The sequence below is a fragment of the Kogia breviceps genome, chromosome 12, assembly GCF_026419965.1.
Source record: "Kogia breviceps isolate mKogBre1 chromosome 12, mKogBre1 haplotype 1, whole genome shotgun sequence".
NCBI lineage: Eukaryota > Metazoa > Chordata > Mammalia > Artiodactyla > Physeteridae > Kogia > Kogia breviceps.
In genome coordinates, this window is record NC_081321.1 from 40,500,542 (window position 1) to 40,521,106 (window position 20,565).

The 20,565-nt window shown below is 40.8% G+C and overlaps 1 protein-coding gene across 1 annotated transcript; it reads left to right on the plus strand.

Moving 5' to 3' along the window:
• The first annotated feature begins 2,363 nt into the window (after nt 1-2,363).
• Nucleotides 2,364-17,380, plus strand: HIGD1C (HIG1 hypoxia inducible domain family member 1C). Its single transcript, XM_059082853.2, has 3 exons — nt 2,364-2,457; nt 7,290-7,424; nt 17,340-17,380. The coding sequence occupies exons 1-3, from the start codon at nt 2,364-2,366 to the stop codon at nt 17,378-17,380; spliced, it is 270 nt and encodes an 89-aa protein (XP_058938836.2).
• The last annotated feature ends 3,185 nt before the right edge of the window (nt 17,381-20,565 follow it).

Here is a 20,565-nt window from a genome sequence, read left to right on the forward strand (position 1 = left end):
AGGGTGAATTTGCTCTCTGCCTGAGCTGCTGGGACATTTATCTTCTCCAGCCCTCAGACATCAGTGCTCCTAGTTCTCAGGCCTTTGGACTTGGACAGGGACTTACACCACTGCCAGCTTGCAGGTGGCAGATCCTGGGACTTCTCTGTCCCCATTACCACATGAACCAATTCCTGCAATAAATCTCCTCATATATATGTATATATGCATATCTTCGATCAGGTATACATATATACATATATGTATGTATGTATATATATATATCCTATCAGTTCTGCTTCTCTGGAGAACCTTGAGTAATACACCGACTAAGGAAATGTTCCAGAGTAAAGGACACTAAAGACACTTGACAACCAAATGCAATATGTAATCTTGATTGGATCCTAGATCAGAAAAAAAAAATTTTTTTTTTGCTATTAAGGATTATTGGGACCACTGGTGAACTATGAATAAAATCTTTAGATTATAGTATTATAGCAATGTTAATTTCCTGATTTTGCTCATTGTACTATGGTTATATAAGGGAATTCCCCAAATGCACACAACGTATATAGGGGTAGGCCTATCAGGGTGCAGCTTTCTCTCAGCTGGTTCATAGGAAGGAAGGAAGGAAGGAAGGAAGAAATCATATTTAGAGAGAAATGATAAAGCAAATGTGGCGCAACGTTAACAAAGGGGTGTCTAAGTGTCAGATACACATTTGGGGGGTACTATTCCGGGAACTTTTCTGTATATCTAAAATTATTAAAAAATTAAAAGTTACAAGGAAAAAGCACGAACACTACCTGGTCCTCTGCCCTCATCCTGAGGTCTCTGTGGCTGCAGTCGGACGGAGGCGGTGAGTCAACTTCTCCGAGGCCTCAAGGGGCCCAAGGCTGCACCTTCACAACAGCAGCGAAGGGTTCATCTACCACCACCCGCCCGGAAAGCCTGATTAGCCTCACCTCCGTGCGCAGGCTCAGTGCAGCAGCTTGCTCAGCGTCTTCCCGTGCCGGCCCGCCCTGCCCTCGGATTGGCCGGGGACGCAGTGACATCACGTCCTTCCCGGCAGGGCGCGCGTGCAGCTCCAGGCTCCACAGGGACCGCCAGGTGCGAGGGTTTGGCGGTCAGGTGAGCTGGGGTAGGCTCGCGGCGTCTCAGTCCCGGATCCCGGCCACAGTGGGCGCCCCTCTGGCAAAAGCACTAAAAGACCACAAGAATCTTGGCCTCATAAGGCTAACTCCCACTCCCACCTACAAACCCAGTGTTGTAACCCTGCACCAACTTTCCCTTCAATTTCGGGCCCAGGAGTTGGGGAGCGGGATTCAAAGCCACAGAGGGAAGTTGGGAGCGTCCTTGTGAAGGCAGAAGGAAAGGCATCTTCTTCAAAAGCCTAATGTTTCCTTGAATGTTATCTTGTAAAGCCTCATGTTTGTGGTCCAGGTGCTGCTACCAGTGAGTTTCCAGCTGGGGCTATGGCCAATACCAGCCAGCCACTCCCCCTTGGTGAGGGGAGGGTTCTAGGCTTTCCCATTATCAATTAGCTGGAAATTGCGTGTAAATGTGTCCTGGCCTAACAAAGCCTGTTCTGATCTACGGCTTCCAGCTCAACGAACACCAGGAGATAGGCTGCAGGTGGTGGAGTACGCCAAAAGTATTGTGCTTCTTCCACTTACCGGGTTACATTTTCTGACGAAAGCTGATTGGTAGAATGAAGCCTTCATATTTGAATTTTGAGGGCTGAAAATAGAGGGTTGCACGGACAACAAACTGAGGTACTGCCAGACCATGTTGATTGTGATTATAGTTGCTCATGCTAGTTTCCTCATTCATCCTGTGCAGACAAGGAAGATTATTTCCATTGTCTAGCATAGCATCTGGTACATGATAGGTGCTTTATAATGCCCTACACATTCTGCAGAACTGGAGTGGTCATTCCCCCATCACCTGTAAATCTGGAGGTATTTTTGCCTATGTTGGCACTGCCATCATTCTTTAAAACTATATTTTGTGAAAGAAACTCTGTGTTCTTACTGTTTGCGGAAGTTCTGAGGTTCCCATGGATTTCAAATGCCAAGCAGTGAAAGGAGACTGAATAACACACTTATGATCTGTGTTTTTACTCTGTATTCATGGAATCTCATTATCATTTACCTCTCTTTGTATATTTTTCTTTCCTCCACCCCTAAACAAAATGAAAGGACTCCACAATGCAAAGGGTGAAGGAAAGATAACTGTTTATTTCAGTTGAGCAGACAAGCATGGCAAGCAAATGAAGACAGAAGAACACATAATCAAGAGTATATTGGAAAAAAAAAAAAGAGTATATTGGGAGACGGAAACAGATTCTTCTTGATTATCCCCTACTGTTACTAGAGAGAAAAATGTCTTCAGATAACCAGTGGTCAGCAGATGAAGACAAAGGCCAGTTATCCCGAATGATCAGGAAATCTAGAGATTCCCCCTTTGTCCCTGCAGGTAAGTACAAGCCTTGACTGGATACTGTAAAGCTGTTTCTAATAAAACAATAATGCCTTACCCAGTATCTTTGAGTGTTGAAATAGTTTATATAATTGAATGTCTTCAGATAATTGGAGCTAACCCCTTCTATGCATGAATAAGTTACACTTTCAACACGGTTTCTAGTGTGTGGCAAATCCTCAGTAAATATTAACTCTTATTATTATGAAGCATCCATTTTTCATTCTGTTTAATCCATTTTCATTAGCAGTCTATTGAAAATTACTAGTTCCCAGCCAATCTAAATAGGATTGATTGAATGGACTATAACTTTTCTGTAATGACTCAGAATCATCAGCAGCAGCATCAGTTTATTATTATACGGAGCCTATTAGAGACTATTGAGATGTATATAGATGGTCCTCAACTTACGACTTTTCGACTTTAAGATGATGAGAAAGCAATTCGCATTCAATAGAAACCATACTTTGAATCTTGATCTTTACCTGGCCTAGCAATATGTAGTATGATACTCTCTTATGATGCTGGGCAGTGGCAGCTCCCAGTCAGCCTCGCCATCATGAAGGTAAACAACCAATACACTTACAACCACTCTGTACCCAACCATCCTGGGTTTTTTTTCACTTTCAGTACAATATTCAATAAATTACATGAGATATTCAACACTGTATTATAAAATAGGCTTTGTGTTAGATGATTTCGCCTAACTACAGGATAATGTAAGTATTCCAAGCACGTTTAAAGTAGGCTAGGCTAAGCTATGATGTTCAATAGGTGAAGTGTATGAAATGAATTTTTGACTTACAGTATTTTCAACTTACGATGGGTTTTTCAAGGTGTAACCCTGTCATGAGTTGAGCAAGATTTACATGTCTCTTTGTTCTCTAATCAACTCCAACCTTTTAAGTTCTTGTGTCAATGTTTATAGACTTTTCTGTTTCTTCCATTACTGTTGGGTACCATCAGAAACTTCTGCTTCTAATGTTCTGTGGTGTCAGAAGCTAGATACCCACGCTTAAAAGAACCATGAGTCAATTCAGAGTAAAGAAGCTCTGAGTGAAAGCCTGGGCCTACCTGTACACTTGAGAGCATGAACTTTGTGGTGTTCATGCCCTGTGGCTTGTTGCTGGCTTCCTGATGTGTTCCAGATGCTGAGGTTGATGGTTAAGTAAACTCCAAGTTAAAGAAGTATTATTCTAATTATACCTGGAGTCTTAGCCTCTTTATCTTTTCCCAACACATAGTTGATATGTTTACATTTTAAACAAATACTGTATGTATGTGGACTTTTAAAAAAACCTACAAAATCTAAGCACCAATATTATGTTTTAAAATCTAAGCTTTCTCTTCTTTCTCTTTTGGATGCTTTAACTGCCCTAGGCATTATTATTTAATACTTCAGCCATGCCTCTTTCCTTGTGCTTTTTTTGTCTGGAAACTATTAAAATAACTTATTTAAATCAGATGTACATACAGGGAACTATACTCAATATCCTGTTGTAAACCATAATGGAAAAGAGTATGAAAAAGAATATATATATATTATAACTGAATCACTTTGCTGTACAGCAGAAATTAACACAACATTGTAAATCAAATATACTTCAATAAAATTTTTAAAAATATATATATATATAAATCAGACGTACATAACTTTGTGATTAATTCCACAAAAGCCTCTAAATAGGTATGTCATATGTTTCCATTAAATGCCACTACAAATCTAGCAACTTTATAAGTGTCATTATTCACATATCAAAAAGAATCAAAATTTTACTTATAGTAATATTCTGTGTTTGAAAGTTCCACTTAATTTGGTTAAGGCTTGTAATAGAACAAGAAATGGAGGCAAATAATTTTGTAGTGATTTATTCATCTTCTTCAGCATTTTTAACTAGCAAAACAATTCAAGAACTCAGTGCCACTTGAACAGATCACTGTAATGAACAGAGATTAATCACTGTGCCTGTTGTAAATTCAATTGTTTTTCCAGAGACAATTAGCGTGATTAAAGTAGAAAGATAAGTGTTTCCAGCTAAATTCAGTTATATGCAGACTACAGAGACATCGTATGGAAAACAGTAAAGGTGCTGACTTTAATCTCTAAAAGAAACAAAACAAATTTCAGTAAGAACAGAGTATTGATTTGATAAGGCAAGAGAGCCAAGTTTTTGCTAGAAAAATATCTGATAAAATTTGTATATATATTATTGAATAGTTTGTTAGCTATTGTTTTATTAAGAATATCTCCTAAGTATTTTCTGCTGCAGGACAGAGTATCCTGTCAATAATTTACAGAACATTTTAATTTGTTTTCTTAACTTCTGTCATTATAATTTTTTCATATTATTTAAAATCTTATGAATACTGCTAAGGTCTTTGTGTACATTATATGTATTTAAACTGTGTTGATAGATTGTTTTTGCTTCTTTCACATAACATTTCATAGTACATTTCTGCATATCAGTACTTCCTATACTTGTAATTGTTTTATAGCTATGGTAGTTTTTCCTCTGTTTGGGCCATTTGGGTTTAGTTTTTCCTCATACATAGTGTAGCCATAAACATCTTTGTGTCAACTTCTTGACTTTTCTTTTGCTTACTTCCTTGGAGTATGTCCCCAAAGTAGAATTTCCAGGGCAGGAAGCATGTTCAGTGTAATGTCACGTACTATATGTTTCCAGAGTTCTTTCCAGAAAGAATTGGCTAAACTTACAGAGCTTTCCGCATTGTACCTGTTTCTCAATGTACCTGCCATCGTCGTTTTAACTGTTATTTGTTTTTTGCTGTTTTTATATTTGTCATTTTTATTTCCATTTCACTTATTACTCATCAGCCTACAAAATATACATATAAATGTGATTATTTACTCTGATTCTTATTTCCACGTATTAAATATACTCTGAGAGAATAAATATATCCTCACCCACCCACAGAGACAAACATGTGCCAATAGTTAATCCAAACTTGCTGTCGCCCATAAACATCAATTGCATTTCTATACACTAACAACAAACATATGGAAACTGAAATTAAAGACCATTTACAATCGCTCTGAAGAAATGAAATGATTAGGTATAAGCTTAACAAAACATGTACAGAATCTGTATGCTGAAAAAATAACAAAAGAAATCAAAGAAGACCTAAATAAATGTAGAGACTATTGTGTTCGTGGATTGTAAGACTCAATAAAGATGTCAATTCTCCCCAAACTCATCTGTGGGTTTACTGTAATTCCTATCAAAATCCCAGCAATGTTTTTTTGTAGACAGAAACAAGCTTATTCTAAAATTTATATAAAGGCAAAAGTTCTAGAATGGATAAAACTACCTCTTTTAAGAAAAAGTATTAAGTAGGGCTTCCCTGGTGGTGCAGTGGTTAAGAATACGCCTGCCAACGCAGGGGACACAGGTTCAAGCCCTGGTCCGGGAAGATCCCACATGCCGTGGGGCAACTAAGTCCGTGCACCGCAGCTACTGAGACTGCGGTCTGGAGCCCGCGAGCCACAACTACTGAGATGGCATGCCACGACTACTGAAGCCCAGGCGCCTAGAGCCCGTGCTCCACAACAAGAGACGCCACTGCAATGAGAAGCCTGCACACTGCAACGAAGAGTAGCCCCCACTCGCCACAACTAGAGAAAGTCCGCACACAGCAACGAAGACCCAACGCAGCCAAAAATAAATAAATTTAATAAATTTTAAAATAAAGGAGGCAGTTGATCTCAAGGATGGATACCTTTAATAAAATTTTTTTTAAAGTATTAAGTGGAAGGAATCACTCCTACCAGATACTAAGGCTTAATATATAGATAATCAAGACAGTGTGGTATTGATGAAGGGATAGATGCATAAATCGATAGGATAGAAGAGAGATCCCCCAAAATAGAGCCACACTTTTATTATGCAAAAGTTTCCCTTATTCTTATGTCAAAATATAGCATTTTTGTCCTTGTCACTTTTTTTAAGTCTCCCTTACCCCCTTTTAGATGTTATAAATATGCTGTTCTATTTTCTTCTAGATTTTGTTGATATTTTTACTTTCATATTTAATTCTAACCCATCCAGAATTTTTTTGTAGGGTCTGGTGTAAGATGCAAATCCAAGTTAGTTCAAATAGTTTTTCCCTTATCTGTTATTTGGTTATCTTGATTTGTCATGAGTTAAGTTCTCACAGTGTTTCAAATCGCTTTCTAGAATTTTTCATATTCAGTTGATTCCTATTCAGTTTTCTGTTTTAGAGTCAATTACACAGAATCTTGGTTGTCCCAGCAGTATATTCACCCCTTGACATATGTAGTGAATACAGCAATATTTGTATGGGCTTCTGGAATTTTCTAGAATCACAGTTCTTCCCAGAGTCACATACTTCTCATGCAAATATTCAGACCCTTTTACCTCTCATTAAAATTTAATATCTCATTTTCACAGAAGAGTAAAGTTTCTTTCACTTTACTAGATTTACTCCTTATTTAATAACACGTAGAGAGGAATAAAGCCAAACACCCAAAAGCTATGAATGCTGAGATTTTGGTTGGTTCACTCACTGGTTAAGTGACTTGCCCCAAATAAAAGGCTTGCAGCCTATAAATTTGAAGCCATGCCTCAGGAAAATTAGAAATTACTAGACAAGTTACTATAGTATACAATTCAGGTTTTTCTGGGAAGAGTCAAAACTGCAAATATTGAATCCATGAGTAAAGTATCCTTTGGTATCTTGCCTGCTTATCTTCAAGGTACTGATCCCTTGCACAGTCTTTTATTCAATTCTCTAAGCTCTTGGGAATTTTAGACTGCTATTTATATAAGGCCTACTTTTTTAATTTATAGGGGTAGCAGGCTTTACGACTGTGGAGTCCTATGGTCTTTACAAGTTAAAATACAGAAGAGATCAGAAAATGTCCATTCATCTTATTCACATGAGAGTTGCTGCCCAAGGATTTGTTGTAAGAGCTGTGACTCTAGGTAACCTGCTTAATTTGTATCTTGTGTTCAGCTGTCTTTGAGAGTATTTTGATTTATTCATCCATTCATATTAGAGAATATTTTTATTTATTCATTCATATTCATCCATGAATATTGGGTCAAGATGATGTAATGGAGGAGGAAGGGTAAGAAAGACAGTGATCTTCACTTGGTTGAGTTTGCTGCCCAGTTATAGGCTTAATCTCTTGGTATTTTAAGCACTGAAAAAAAAAAACCTCAGTAGGCAAAAGGTACAGACTTCTAGTTATAAAATAAACGAGTCATGGGGATGTAATGTACAGCATGGTGACTATAGTCAATAATACTGTATTGCATATTTGAAAGTTGCCACGAGGGTAGATCTTAAAAGTTCTCATCACAAGAAAAAAATTCTGTAACTATATATGGTAATAGATGTTAACTAGGCTTATTGTGATCATTTCACAACACATACAAATATAGAATCATTATGTTGTACAACATAAATTCAAATTGTATGTGAATTATACTTCAATCTAAAAAAAGAAAAAACCAGTAGAGAACTAGGTTATAGTTTCTGTTATCCTCTATAGTGAAAGGAGCAGTGACTAGTTTATACCCTGTATAACTCAGCTATTCCAAGCTTGAGCAATAGGTAATTTTTTATTAGTCTATAAATTAAGCAATATTTACACAGTCAAATCCAAAGAATGGGTGTAAAATTATCTGGTTGATTCAGGTTATATCAACAGCTAAATCATTTAGTTCTAACAAGGAGTCTACTTTGGGACCTAAATTACCAAAAATTTTTGTCTACATTAATGAGAACAAGTCACAATGTTCTTAGCTCCCCTTAATGCTGTGCAAAGTAGAATCAGCCTGAGTAGATCTAGGATTATGGGATGATGGGTGTGGGGCTTGCCTATAGGGAGTTATATGGTAATTATCTTTTTCTTATGAGCTGTGATATGTGAGTCTTGAACAAAATACAACAAAAAACTTTACTACGGAGTAACAGGCCTCATTTTCATCATTCAGAAAACACTTATGAGCATGAGCTATGTGCAAGGCACTGTGCTGGTCTAGAGATACAGCAGTGAAACTAACTCTCTACCCTCAACTAGTTTAATCTCCTTAGGGAGAGAGATCAAGAGCAGGAGAAGACAATTTAAAGTCAGAGGTACGACGATAAGATTAACACAGGTTGCTACGGAAGCACAAGCACAAAGGAGAGGCATTTAACTAGGGCTGAGAGTCCAGGGAGGCTTCTCTAAGGATGCAAACCATGTGATGAGCCAAAAATGTAGAGGAGGACTTCCCTGGTGGTGCAGTGGTTGAGAATCCGCCTGCCGATGCAGGGGATACGGGTTCGTGCCCCGGTCCGGGAAGATCCCACATGCCACGGAGTGGCTGGGCCCGTGAGCCATGGCCGCTGAGCCTGTGCGTCCGGAGCCTGTGCTCCGCAACGGGAGAGACCACAACAGTGAGAGGCCCGTGTACGACAAAGACAAAAAAAAAAAAAAAAAAGTAGAGGAATTAACTAAGCAGAGAAGGAGGTCAGGATTCTAGGCAGAGGAAAAAAACAAAGGCACAGAAGCATGGCATGTTAGTGGAACTCGACACAGTTTGGTATGGTAGGTGAATCAATCAGTGTTTGATGAGACTGCAGAACTAGGAGTAGTAATATATAGTAAGAGATTTATTTTAGGTATTTGGACTTATGTAATTGTGAGGCTTTTGCTTATATATCAGGATCTGGGACCTGAAGTGGGCAGAGCAAGCAGTTAGAAAAGGTAGATGAAAAGTGAGAGAAGCAAGAAAAATCTGGAACCTGCAAGGATGAGCTGAAACACACAGGATGGTCTGGAATCCTTATGGATTTCTCACCATCTCTAAACCTCCAAATTTGATGATGGAGTGACATAGAAAAAGCTGATGCCCCTCATCCTGGAACTAAACATGGACCTGGCCAAGGAGTCAGAGAAAGTGAAAGAGGAAATTCAGCAGGAGCCATGGTAGCTGCACTCCTGATTGCTGCCCCATGCCAACCAGGTGGGCCAGCAGATAAGCAAAAATATGCTGCAACAGTGCCTTCCCAGGTAAAAAGAATTTGGCTGCTGCTTTACTTCTACCTTCTAAATCTCATGCAAAATGTCTCTTGTGCAATTTTTCAGGGAATGAAAGGAAAGGAATTCTGGAAAATCTAGTTATAGTTTAGCTAAGCTGATACATTACAAATCCGTCACTGTCTATCCCTTGTCAACCTGGCATCCATATACACCTCTTTTAATACACTTACCTTCAAATAAAGACAATGGCAAAATCAACCATCCCTTGTATAACCAAAAACATGCTAACTCTCTCCCAAAAGAGGATACAAAATCCCTTTGTCCATCTTTGGGCGATGTTGGTTCATCTTTGAGCTGAGTCATATTCCCTTTTGATATCCTGTGACTTAAATCCTGAGATATAAAGTTAACTACTATTAACACTTCTTATATTAGATGGTAGTTAAATGGAAATGGCAAATAGAAAACAAATTGGTGACTGTATACACAAGTGTATTCATATCAAAATAAGGAAGAAATATTCATAACTATCACAGTCTTTGTTTCTGCAACTGGTCGGATGATCATGGCTCATATTATAACTATGTTTTTCCACTGGCCATTTCATCCACCCTTTGCCTTCCGAAAGCATCTTGGCTATTCATCGTTATTTGATTGGGGTGTTGACCCAAACATTCTTAAATGATCTGGGTCATTAATGATCTTTCCTGTACTGGGTGTAATTTTCCACCTTCTTTAATCATATAACATGGGACTACTAAGAAATGCCCCAGGAGGTATACATTCCAGACACACTCCTCCTTACCATGCCAATATAGTAGCAATTTACCCTTGATAGATCAGATCAATGTAATGGACTAATGTGATGCCCTGTGGAATAGAGAGATGATCAAGGTCCTGCAGACTAGATTGTGGCATAGGGCTGGAAAGTTCACACAGCCGTGAGACTGAACACTGAAAGTATACTGCTGGCCCTGCCAGATGAAAGCAAACTGCTTCTGATGGTCTTTACTAAAAGGTATACAGAAAAAAGCAATCAATCAGATTAATAGCTGTAAAACAAAGAGCAAAAATTGTGTTGATTTGCTATAGCAGTGAAACCACACCTGTACAGAAGCTGCAATTAGACTGATCACCTGATTAAGTTTATAGAAATCCATTATCATTCACCAAGATCCATCTGTCTTCTGAATGGAGATATGGTAAGAATCACCCCCTGGCATCTTTAACATCCTTGATGATGACACTAGTCTCTACAGTCCCTCTGGGAATGCGGTATTGCTTTGGTAATAGAAGCATTTAGAATGGCTTACACTGCACTTCCCTGATGGCGCAATGTTAAGAATTGCCTGCCAATGCAGGGGACATGGGTTTGAGCCCTGGTCCGGGAAGATCTCACATGCTGCAGAGCAACTGAGCCCATGTGCCACAACCACTGAGCCCGTGTGCCGTAACTGCTGAGCCCACATACCACAACTACTGAGCCCACATGCCACAACTACTGAAGCCCACGCGCCTAGAGCCCGTACTCGGCAACAAGAGAAGCCACCGCAATGAGAAGCCCACTCGCTGCAACTAGAGAAAAGCCCGCACACAGCAATGAAAACCCAACACAGCCAAAAATAAGTTAATTAATTAATTAATTAATTTAAAGAAAAACCAACAATGGCTTACACTTGGCTTTCCCTACCATAATAACCCTTACTCCACAGGTCGGGGAACCAATGTGAGGATTCTGATAGTTGCTGAGTATGTCTATTCCAATTACACATTCCGTAACTGGGGAAATAACATAAGGTAGGTTCAGGGACCCACCAGACCAACTGTAAAATAGACCCACAGCAAAACTCCACTGACCTGACCATAAACTCCTAGTTCAACTGGTATAACACACTAATTCTCCAGGCATTAGTATCAATTCAAAACCAGTATTTAACGATGTCCCACGAATGTGATGATTTCCCCTTCCTCTTGCACAGGCACCCTGCTGGATAGTCATAGGTGCCTTTGGGGAAGACTAGAAGGAGGATTTATAGTATTTGCATTTTTGGCTGTGAAACGGGGTCTTTCCTTAAGGAGATCTGACCTCTCGTTTATTCCAGGGACTTTGGGTCTATGAATTGACTCAAATTTGGGAATTGGTTGAGGGGCCATGGCTCTCTCTTGTGATGATGATGATTCAAGTCAAACTTTTGTTCGCCAGACCTAGAGCTTTTCTGCTTACATGCTGCTCACCACTTTCAACATAATCAATTAGCCAATGCCAAAGATCTTTGTGGCTTAGACTATTTTGATCGCTGCTTAGGCTTTGCTGCCCATTACAGTAATCATGCTTTCCTTGTCTTTGTCAATTAAAAGCTGCCGCTTGACGCCTGCCACCCCACAATCCCATCATCCCTACTGAATTCAGGGAGCCCAGAAATTCCTGTCATTTCTGGCTTATAGGAAATCATTACCATAGACCCCTTCAAGGAGGCCAGGGCTCCGTTCACAAATATACTTCTCACAGCTCTGCAGAAGGAAGGAGATATATTTAGGGGGTGAGTGAGCAGGATAAATCCAGTCTACCATTCCAATCTCCCTAAGCCTTTGGATACCTTCCTTTGTGGCAAAGTTTCTCAATCTCAGCACTATTGACATTTTGGACTGGATTATTCTTTGTTGTGGATGACTGTCCTGTGCATTACAGAATGTTCAGCAGCAGCCCTGGCTTCTACCCACTAGATGCCAATGGTACCCAACCGTGCTGTGACAGCCAAACACGTCTCCAGACATTGCCAGATTTCCCTGGGGAACAAAATTGCCCCAGTAAAGAAGAATCACTGCTGTACCATGGAAGTATACTAAGGAAGTTCTGGTATTTCAACTTCATTTAGTGGAGACTACGTTTTGGTCCAAGTTTCAGTCGTTCTCAGACAGAGAGAAGGACTGTTTCTACTGGCAAAGGAGTCTCAGTAAGATATAGGGCCTCAAGGACCCAGTTTCACTGAAATCTGCTTATATGTCCCCATCCCAATTTTCAGAGTCCCACGCCTTCCAAAGCAGTGCTCTAAACTTTTTTTCTTTTTTAATATTTATTTATTTGGCTGTGCCAGGTCTTAGTTGTAGCACGAATGATCTTCGTTGCAACATACAGGGTCTTTTTTAGTTGCAGCATGCAGGGTCTTTTTTAGTTGCGGCATGCAGGCTCTAGTTCCCTGACAAGGGATCGAACCCCTGCCCCCTGCTTTAGGAGTATGGAGTCTTAACCACTGGACCACCAGGGAAGTCCCCAATGCCCTAAACTTTAACATAAGAGGTGTTAGGAGGTTGGGAATTTAATTTGTGTTGTGATTAGTCACTCATAGGATTAGCCCCTGTGTACATTTTTCAAAAATACCAGTCTCAAGGCTACAGGAGTTAAGAGATTCTTTTTAGAAAGTCATAAAGCTTTCAGGTCCCTCACAAGACCTTGAGCTAGGAATTTAAAGCCATGAGCCCATCACATAGTTTTCCCAAGTTCTCCAGCACACTTAAAAGTTACTAACCTTATTATGCTCCTTATTTCCACTAAATGTTCTATGACAATAAATACTTGATCACCCAAAGCCTTGCTTTCTATAGGCACCTGATTAAGGGTATCTGCAAGGTGAAAGTTTTTTAAATGTTTTGCTACCACATGCCATGGACTGCTAGCATAATCTTTGCCACTGGAGGGGAAAAAAAAAAAAGTCCATCAGTACCTTTAAATCTAATCAGATCAGAGAACCAACTCCAGATAACCCAGAACCAATTCAGAGAACCAATGCTCAGGGTTATGTTCCTCTGGAAGCTTCCAATACCAAATGCTGGATCCATCAGTTCAATCTGAGATGGAAAACTACTAGTAGTGATATATTAAAAGGGATTTATTATAGAGATATGACCTTAAGCAATTTTGGGAGCTGGCTAAACAGTCCATGTTAGGTTGTTGGTTATATTTCTAATGCTGGCACCTGAAGTTAACAAGGCAGCAATTGGGAAAGAAAAATAAACTAGAATCTGCAAGGGTGAGCTGGAACCCACAAAGACAAATGGAAACTTGAGTCAGAGTCTTGCTGACTCCAACCTTGATCATGGCATGACCTTTAGGAAAAGCTGGCACCCTCTATCATGGAGCTAATCCACACCTGGCCCAGGAGCCAGAAAAGCTAATGGAGGAGATCCAGAAGGAGCTGAAGGATTTGTGGGCCTGACTGCTGCCCATCAACAGCAAGGTGAGCCAGCGGATAAACAACAACATACACAAGCTGTAATAGCACCTGGTGCTCTGCACCAAGCCTTCCAAGTGCAAAAAGAATTTGGCAGCTCCTGCTTCAACTTTCACCTTCAAATCTCAAGTAAAATGTCTCTCATGGCCAAGCTAACCTGGAACTATGCAGGGAAGGGAATTCTGGAAAACACAGTAACAGCTTAGTTAAATTAATATAAAACAAATCCCCCAATAGATTTATATGGTTGCTAGTTGAGAAGTAAAAAGATGAAGTGAGCCAGTGAAGGGTTTAAACAGGGGAGTAACAGAACAGCATCTAAAAGATGCCTGCTGGGAGACTTCCCTGGCAGTCCAGTGGTTAAGACTCCGTGATCCAGTGGTTAAGACTCCACACCTCCAATCCAGGGGGTGTGGGTTCGATCCCTGGTTGGGGAACTAAGGTCCCACATGCCACTCAGCCAGAAAAAAAAAAAAAGAAAGAAACGTGCCTGCTGTACAGAAAGATCAGAAACAGGCAATATGAAACTCTTTAGGGATACTAAACAGACTCTGTCACACTATAAAGGCAAGGAAAACTATTATCATACAATTCAGAACAGTGATTACCTATGAAAAAGGGAGGGGAATATGATCAGAAAGGGAAACCTGGAGGCTTCCAGGATGCCTGTAATATTCTACTTCTTGACCCATAATTACAGGTGTTCATTCTACAACTATCTGTTAATCTGGTCATTTAAGTTTTATGAACTATTTTCCAAGCATATTTATATCACCATGAAGCAAGTGTTAAGAGGAAAAAGAAAATGATTAAAGATGATTTGCAAAGGAGGGGAGAAAAAAGGCAGAAGCCAATTAGATGATGAATTGGATATGAATTAAGGCAGTGGCAATGGCAACAGAGAGGAGATGGATTCTAGAAATACTGAGGACTCAGCAACTAAGTGATTGGGAAAAGGAAGGAAGGAAGAATCAAGGATGACTTCTAGGTTTCTGGTCTGGGCAACCAGATGAAAGGTTTGCCTTTCACACATAAAAAGAATGAAGAAGAAAGAACAGGTTTGGTGAGAGGATGAGTACATATTGGATAAAACAATAATAACATATAATGAGTGCTTATGATGTGTAAGTCACTCTGCTTTACATATCATTATCTCATTTAATCTTAATAAATACCTACTTTGACACCACCTGGTGTATTGCAGTACAACTCAATACTGATGTTAACCACGTGAAGCTCACATCAGATGCCCCAGGTTTAAGGACATGGTTCCCAAAAACACCGTCCTTCCTTCAGACACTGCCATTGGGGTTTCCCAGACCACCTGCACTTCTGACCAACTGGCTACAAATTCAAGGTTTCCCAAGACTCCCTCAGGTTTGATATTTCACTAGAAGAACTTATAGTACTTAGGGAAGCACTGTACTCACAATTACAATTTCATTATAAAGTATACAAATCAGGACCAAATAGACACATAGGGTAAGGTCTGGAGGGTCCCAAACTCAAAATCTCACCCTGTGGAATTGGTGCATGTCACCCTCCCAGCACATCCATGTGTTTACTAACCAAGAAACTCCACTGAGCTTCCATGTCCAGAGTTTTTACTGGGGCTTCATTATGTAGACATGATTGACTGAATCATTGGCCACATGACTGAACTCAATCTCCAGTCCTACTCCCCTCCCTGCAAGTCTAATCACATGGCTGGTCTTCTGGCATAACTAGCCACATCCTGAAGCTACCTAGGAGCCCACCATGAGTCACCTAATTAGCATAAATTCAGGTATGACTCAAGGGGCTCATGACCAGACAAAGTCTTTATTAAACAACAATACTCAATGAGGTAGGTACTGTTATTATCCTGTTTTACAGATAAGGAAACAGGCTTAGAGAGGAAAGGTTACCTGTTCACAGTAACATGGGCAATCTATTCCAGAGCCTGAACTCTTAATTTTATATTATACTGACTAAGACGCCTATGGAAGATGTCTCTAAATTACAGTACTCATACCCTAGTTGATGTATAAGGAGGTCCATGAGGACGTGGGAAGAAAATATTTTTATCTCAAAAACAAAAAAGCGGGACTTCCCTGGCAGTCCAGTGGTTAAGACTCCATACTCCCAATGCAGGGGGAATGGGTTCAATCCCTGGTCGAGGAACTAAGATCCTGCATGCATGCCGCACCGCGTAGCCAAAAAAAACCAAAAACAAAAAAGCTTTACCAGTATACAGACTGACCGTAGTACATTTATATGGTTTATAAATAAATGTGCATTTTGGGGCTTCCCTGGTGGCGCAGTGGTTGAGAGTCCGCCTGCCCATGCAGGGCACACGGGTTCGTGCCCCAGTCTGGGAAGATCCCACATGCTGCGGAGCGGCTAGGCCCGTGAGCCATGGCCGCTGAGCCTACGTGTCCGGAGCCTGTGCTCCACAACAGGAGAGGCTGCAACAGTGAGAGGCCCGCATACTGCAAAAAAAAAAAAAGGTGCATTTTGAGGGGCATGTTCAACATATTTATTTATATACATTTTTAAAGTTTTGGAGACCACCTAACTATGGGATGTGGAAATGTCACATATAATATAATCTATACATGGGTCTCACATTCAGAAGAGAGATCTAACTTGCTTACCAGTGAAGCAACAGGTGTGAATGAGGTGAGAAAAGGGTTGGGATCAGAACTCCAGGGAACACCAACATTTAAGAGGTAGGCAAGAGGTTAATAATTATTTGTGCAGATATCTAATTTGCTATCTGAGATGAGAACTAACTTACCCTTTAGGCTCTGTGCACTTTTTGTAGGTATTAACAGGAGGTGTCAGAAATAAAGCTGAAGGAAAATGAAGTAAAGGTTTAGTTCAGACAATCTACTAGATAGCTGATGCCTTGACAATTGATATGGATGGGGAGAGTGGTGACTTGTTTAAATCTGTGACTCCCTAACTTGCTTTATTTGTTTGTTTGGTTTTTATAAATTTATTTATTTATTTTTGGCTGCCTTGGATCTTCGTTGCTGTGTGCGGGCTTTCTCTAGTTGCGGCGAGCAGGGGCTGCTCTTTGTTGTGACTTGTCGACTCTCATTGCAGTGGCTTCTCATTGCAAAGCACGGGCTCTAGGTGCACGGGCTTCAGTAGTTGTGGCACGTGAAGTTCAGTAGTTGTGTCGCACAGGCTCTAGAGTGCAGGCTCAGTAGTTGTGGCCCACAGGCCCAGTTGCTCCACGGCATGTGGGATCTTCCCAGACCAGGGCTCGAACCCGTGTTCCCTGCATTGGCAGGCAGACTCTCAACCACTGCGCCACGAGGGAAGCCCCTGCCTATTGTTTTTATCTAAAGATCTAGCCAAATCTTCCCACTTCCCTTTCTCACCAATATTTTAAAATTCAAACTTTAGGGTGGCATTGTAATGTCATAAATTCACATTTATACTGATCCTAAAGGGCTCTTAGATTTGGTTTTTGGTTTTTGGTTTTTTTTTTCCTGGAGTCACTCATATGATCCAAGCCAAAAATTAATAAGATAGAGGGTGTTTATTTGTTTTTTCATTGTAGGTTAGTTTTAGAAAAAATACAAGTGAAGAAATTCAGTGTTTCTTTCCCATGGATACTCTATTGATATACATCTTTTGGTTTCTAGGTGTTCTCTATTCCATGTATAAGGATTACATTAGACCTTGATCCTTCAATGTGTCCAAAAAATGAACCTTCAGACAAGAAAAACAAAAAGCCTTCTGAAAACTTTATTATGAAGAATTTTTAATATGTAGCAAATTATACTGCAGAAGTTTCAGCCGGAATTCTCATCAACTTCAGCTGTTTAAGAAAGTTGATTTCAAAATCAACAATCATAGTCAGCTCAAAAATATCTTTCTTGTTGTCTTTCAAAGGCTAGGCCATGATTTTCTGACTTTTAAAATTTTTATTTTCTAGTTAGTGGCAGAAAATAATCTATATTATGCCAAGTCAATCTGAAAATTAGGAGTTATATAGTGGCTACAGAAAAATTTTCTCTATCCATATTAAATATGATGCTCTATTCATAGCTTAATTCTCCACAAACAGGGCAAGGTAATTAAGGCTTTCATAAACTCCTTTCTAGAATGGGCAAAAATTACATCAGAGGAGAATGGCCATGTTGTTATTTAAATCTGGTTCACCACTGTGCACCTCACTCTTATATAAAAACCAGGGCTTCCCTAGTGGCGCAGTGGTTGAGAATCCGCCTGCCGAGGCAGGGGACACGGGTTCGTGCCCCGGTCCGGGAAGATCCCACATGCCGCGGAGCGGCTGGGCCCGTGAGCCATGGCCGCTGAGCCTGCGCGTCCGGAGCCTGCACTCCGCAATGGGAGAGGCCATAGCAGTGAGAGGCCCGCGTACCGCAAAAAAAAAAAACTAAAAAAAAACCACTAAGCTAGACCTTGTTGAAGTCATAACTGCCGTGGCTCAGATTTATTCCCTGACTCCAAGCCTGGGAAAGAAAACAAAACAAAACAAAAAAGTACCCACTGAGATAAAATCAAGAATACACTGTAGGGCTTCCCTGGTGGCGCAGTGGTTGAGAATCCGCCTGCCGATGCAGGAGACACGGGTTCGTGCCCTGGTCCGGGAAGATCCCACATGCCGCGGAGCAACTGAGCCCGTGAGCCATGGCCGCTGAGCCTGTGCGTCCGGAGCCTGTGCTCCGCAACGGGAGAGGCCACAACAGTGAGAGGCCCGCATACCGCAAAAAAAAAAAAAAAAAAAAAAAAAGAATACACTGTAATATGATCTGTGGTGCTGATTTCCTCTTCCTTGATGTTGCCTGTAGTGGAGGAATACTCTGACAGGAAGGTGAAGTCTAGTGTTTGGGAAGGGAAAGACACAGGAATATCTGAAAATATATCTGCATTCTAGACATTACCCACTGTTCTGTGTATTATATACACTTTTCTCTACTGGCACAGGGTAATTATTTTAAAAGTTGCCATCTTTACCTATCATGAGGCGCTTCTAGTGCCACCAGCAAGTACACGTTTCAGTCAACACTGTCCTCCTTAGAAAATAGGCAAGGAGGGACTTCCCTGGTGGCGCAGTGGTTAAGAATCCGGGTTCGAGCCCTGGTCCGGGAAGATCCCACATGCTGCGGAGCAACTAAGCCCGTGTGCCACAACTACTGAACCTGTGAGCCACAACTACTGAAGCCCACGCGCCTAGAGCCCGTGCTCCACAACAAGAGAAAACACCGCAATGTGAAGCCCATGCAACTGCAACGAAGAGTAGCCCCCGCTCGCTGCAGCTAGAGAAAGCCCGCGTGCAGCAGAAACGACCCAGTGCAGCCAAAAATAAATTAATTAATTTTAAAAAAAGAAAATAGGCAAGGAAAGAATCCAACTACTTTATTCTACTAGAGTAAATATTCCAGCAGTTGGCTCTAATATGTTCCATGAAAGTCAGAAAAATTTAAGATGGCTGGCATAGAAATGTCATCCTTCATGTTGATAACACAATGAAAAGATACTTCTAATCAGGCTACCAGAAAGATCCCACTCTCTCAATATATGCTCAGCAGTAAAAACATATTAACTGAAGTGTTTAATCAGAAATGGGCTTTTGGGGCTTCCCTGGTGGCGCAGTGGTTGAGAGTCCCCCTGCTGATGCAGGGGACGTGGGTTCGTGCCCTGGTCCAGGAAGATCCCACATGCCGTGGAGCGGCTGGGCCCGTGAGCCATGGCCGCTGAGCCTGCGCATCCGGAGCCTGTGCTCCTTAACGGGAGAGGCCACAACAGTGAGAGGCCCGCGTACCGCAAAAAAAAAAAAAAAGAAATGGGCTTTTCTCACAAAACCCAAGAGATTCCAGAATTTTGTCATAATCTTACTGTGAAAGTACTAAATATATTTATTGCTTGAAAAAAGCAATTAAAATATTTATTAAGAGTATTATGGGGCTTCCCTGGTGGCACAGTGGTTGAGAATCTGCCTGCTAATGCAGGGAACACGGGTTCGAGCCCTGGTCTGGGAGGATCCCACATGCCACGGAGCAACTGGGCCCGTAAGCCACAACTACTGAGCCTGCGCGTCTGGAGCCTGTGCTCCGCAACGAGAGAGGCTGCGACAGTGAGAGGCCCGCACACCACGATGAAGAGTGGCCCCCACTTGCCACAACTGGAGAAAGCCCTGGCACAGAAACGAAGACCCAACACAGCAAAAATAAATTAATTAATAAACTCCTACCCCCAACATCAAAAAAGAAAAAGAGTATTATGCATGAGAGCTCACAAATTATGTTTAAATTAAAATGTAAAATCTTGTATGGAGAAAAGTTAAGTATGCAGGATGCCCATTTACCCACATTAGCCTGGGTAAAGATGGGAGGCCGTTGCAGGAGGACCTTATAAATAGATAAAATACAGTACCTGAATTTGCACAATACTTCTGGGGCAAAGGTTTGGTGGCTTAATATCGTCATGTTTAAAACTGAGAAGGCTATTTTCATCATCTGCTGTAACCTTTGCCTCACTGACTAATTAAACTATTTCATATGCCTGGATATGCTCTGACTGCCTTTTATATTAAGCCAATACACAGGTAGGTAGCAGCAGCTGCTCAGTAACAATTATTTAATTGCATTTTTCTAACATTCTGGGTATACACTGTCAGAGCATCCTTTTAAAAATTGACTCCACAGTGTTAAACCCCAGCAACTGAGTGAGTATATGCATCTAGGTTAATCTTAAGATTGAATATATTGGGATTTCCCTGGCGATCCAGAGGTTAAGACTCCACACTTCCACTGCAGGGGGCGAGGGTTCAATCCCTGGTTGGGGAGCTAAGATCCCACATGCTGCACAGCATGGCCAAAAAAACCAAGATTGAATATATTAATA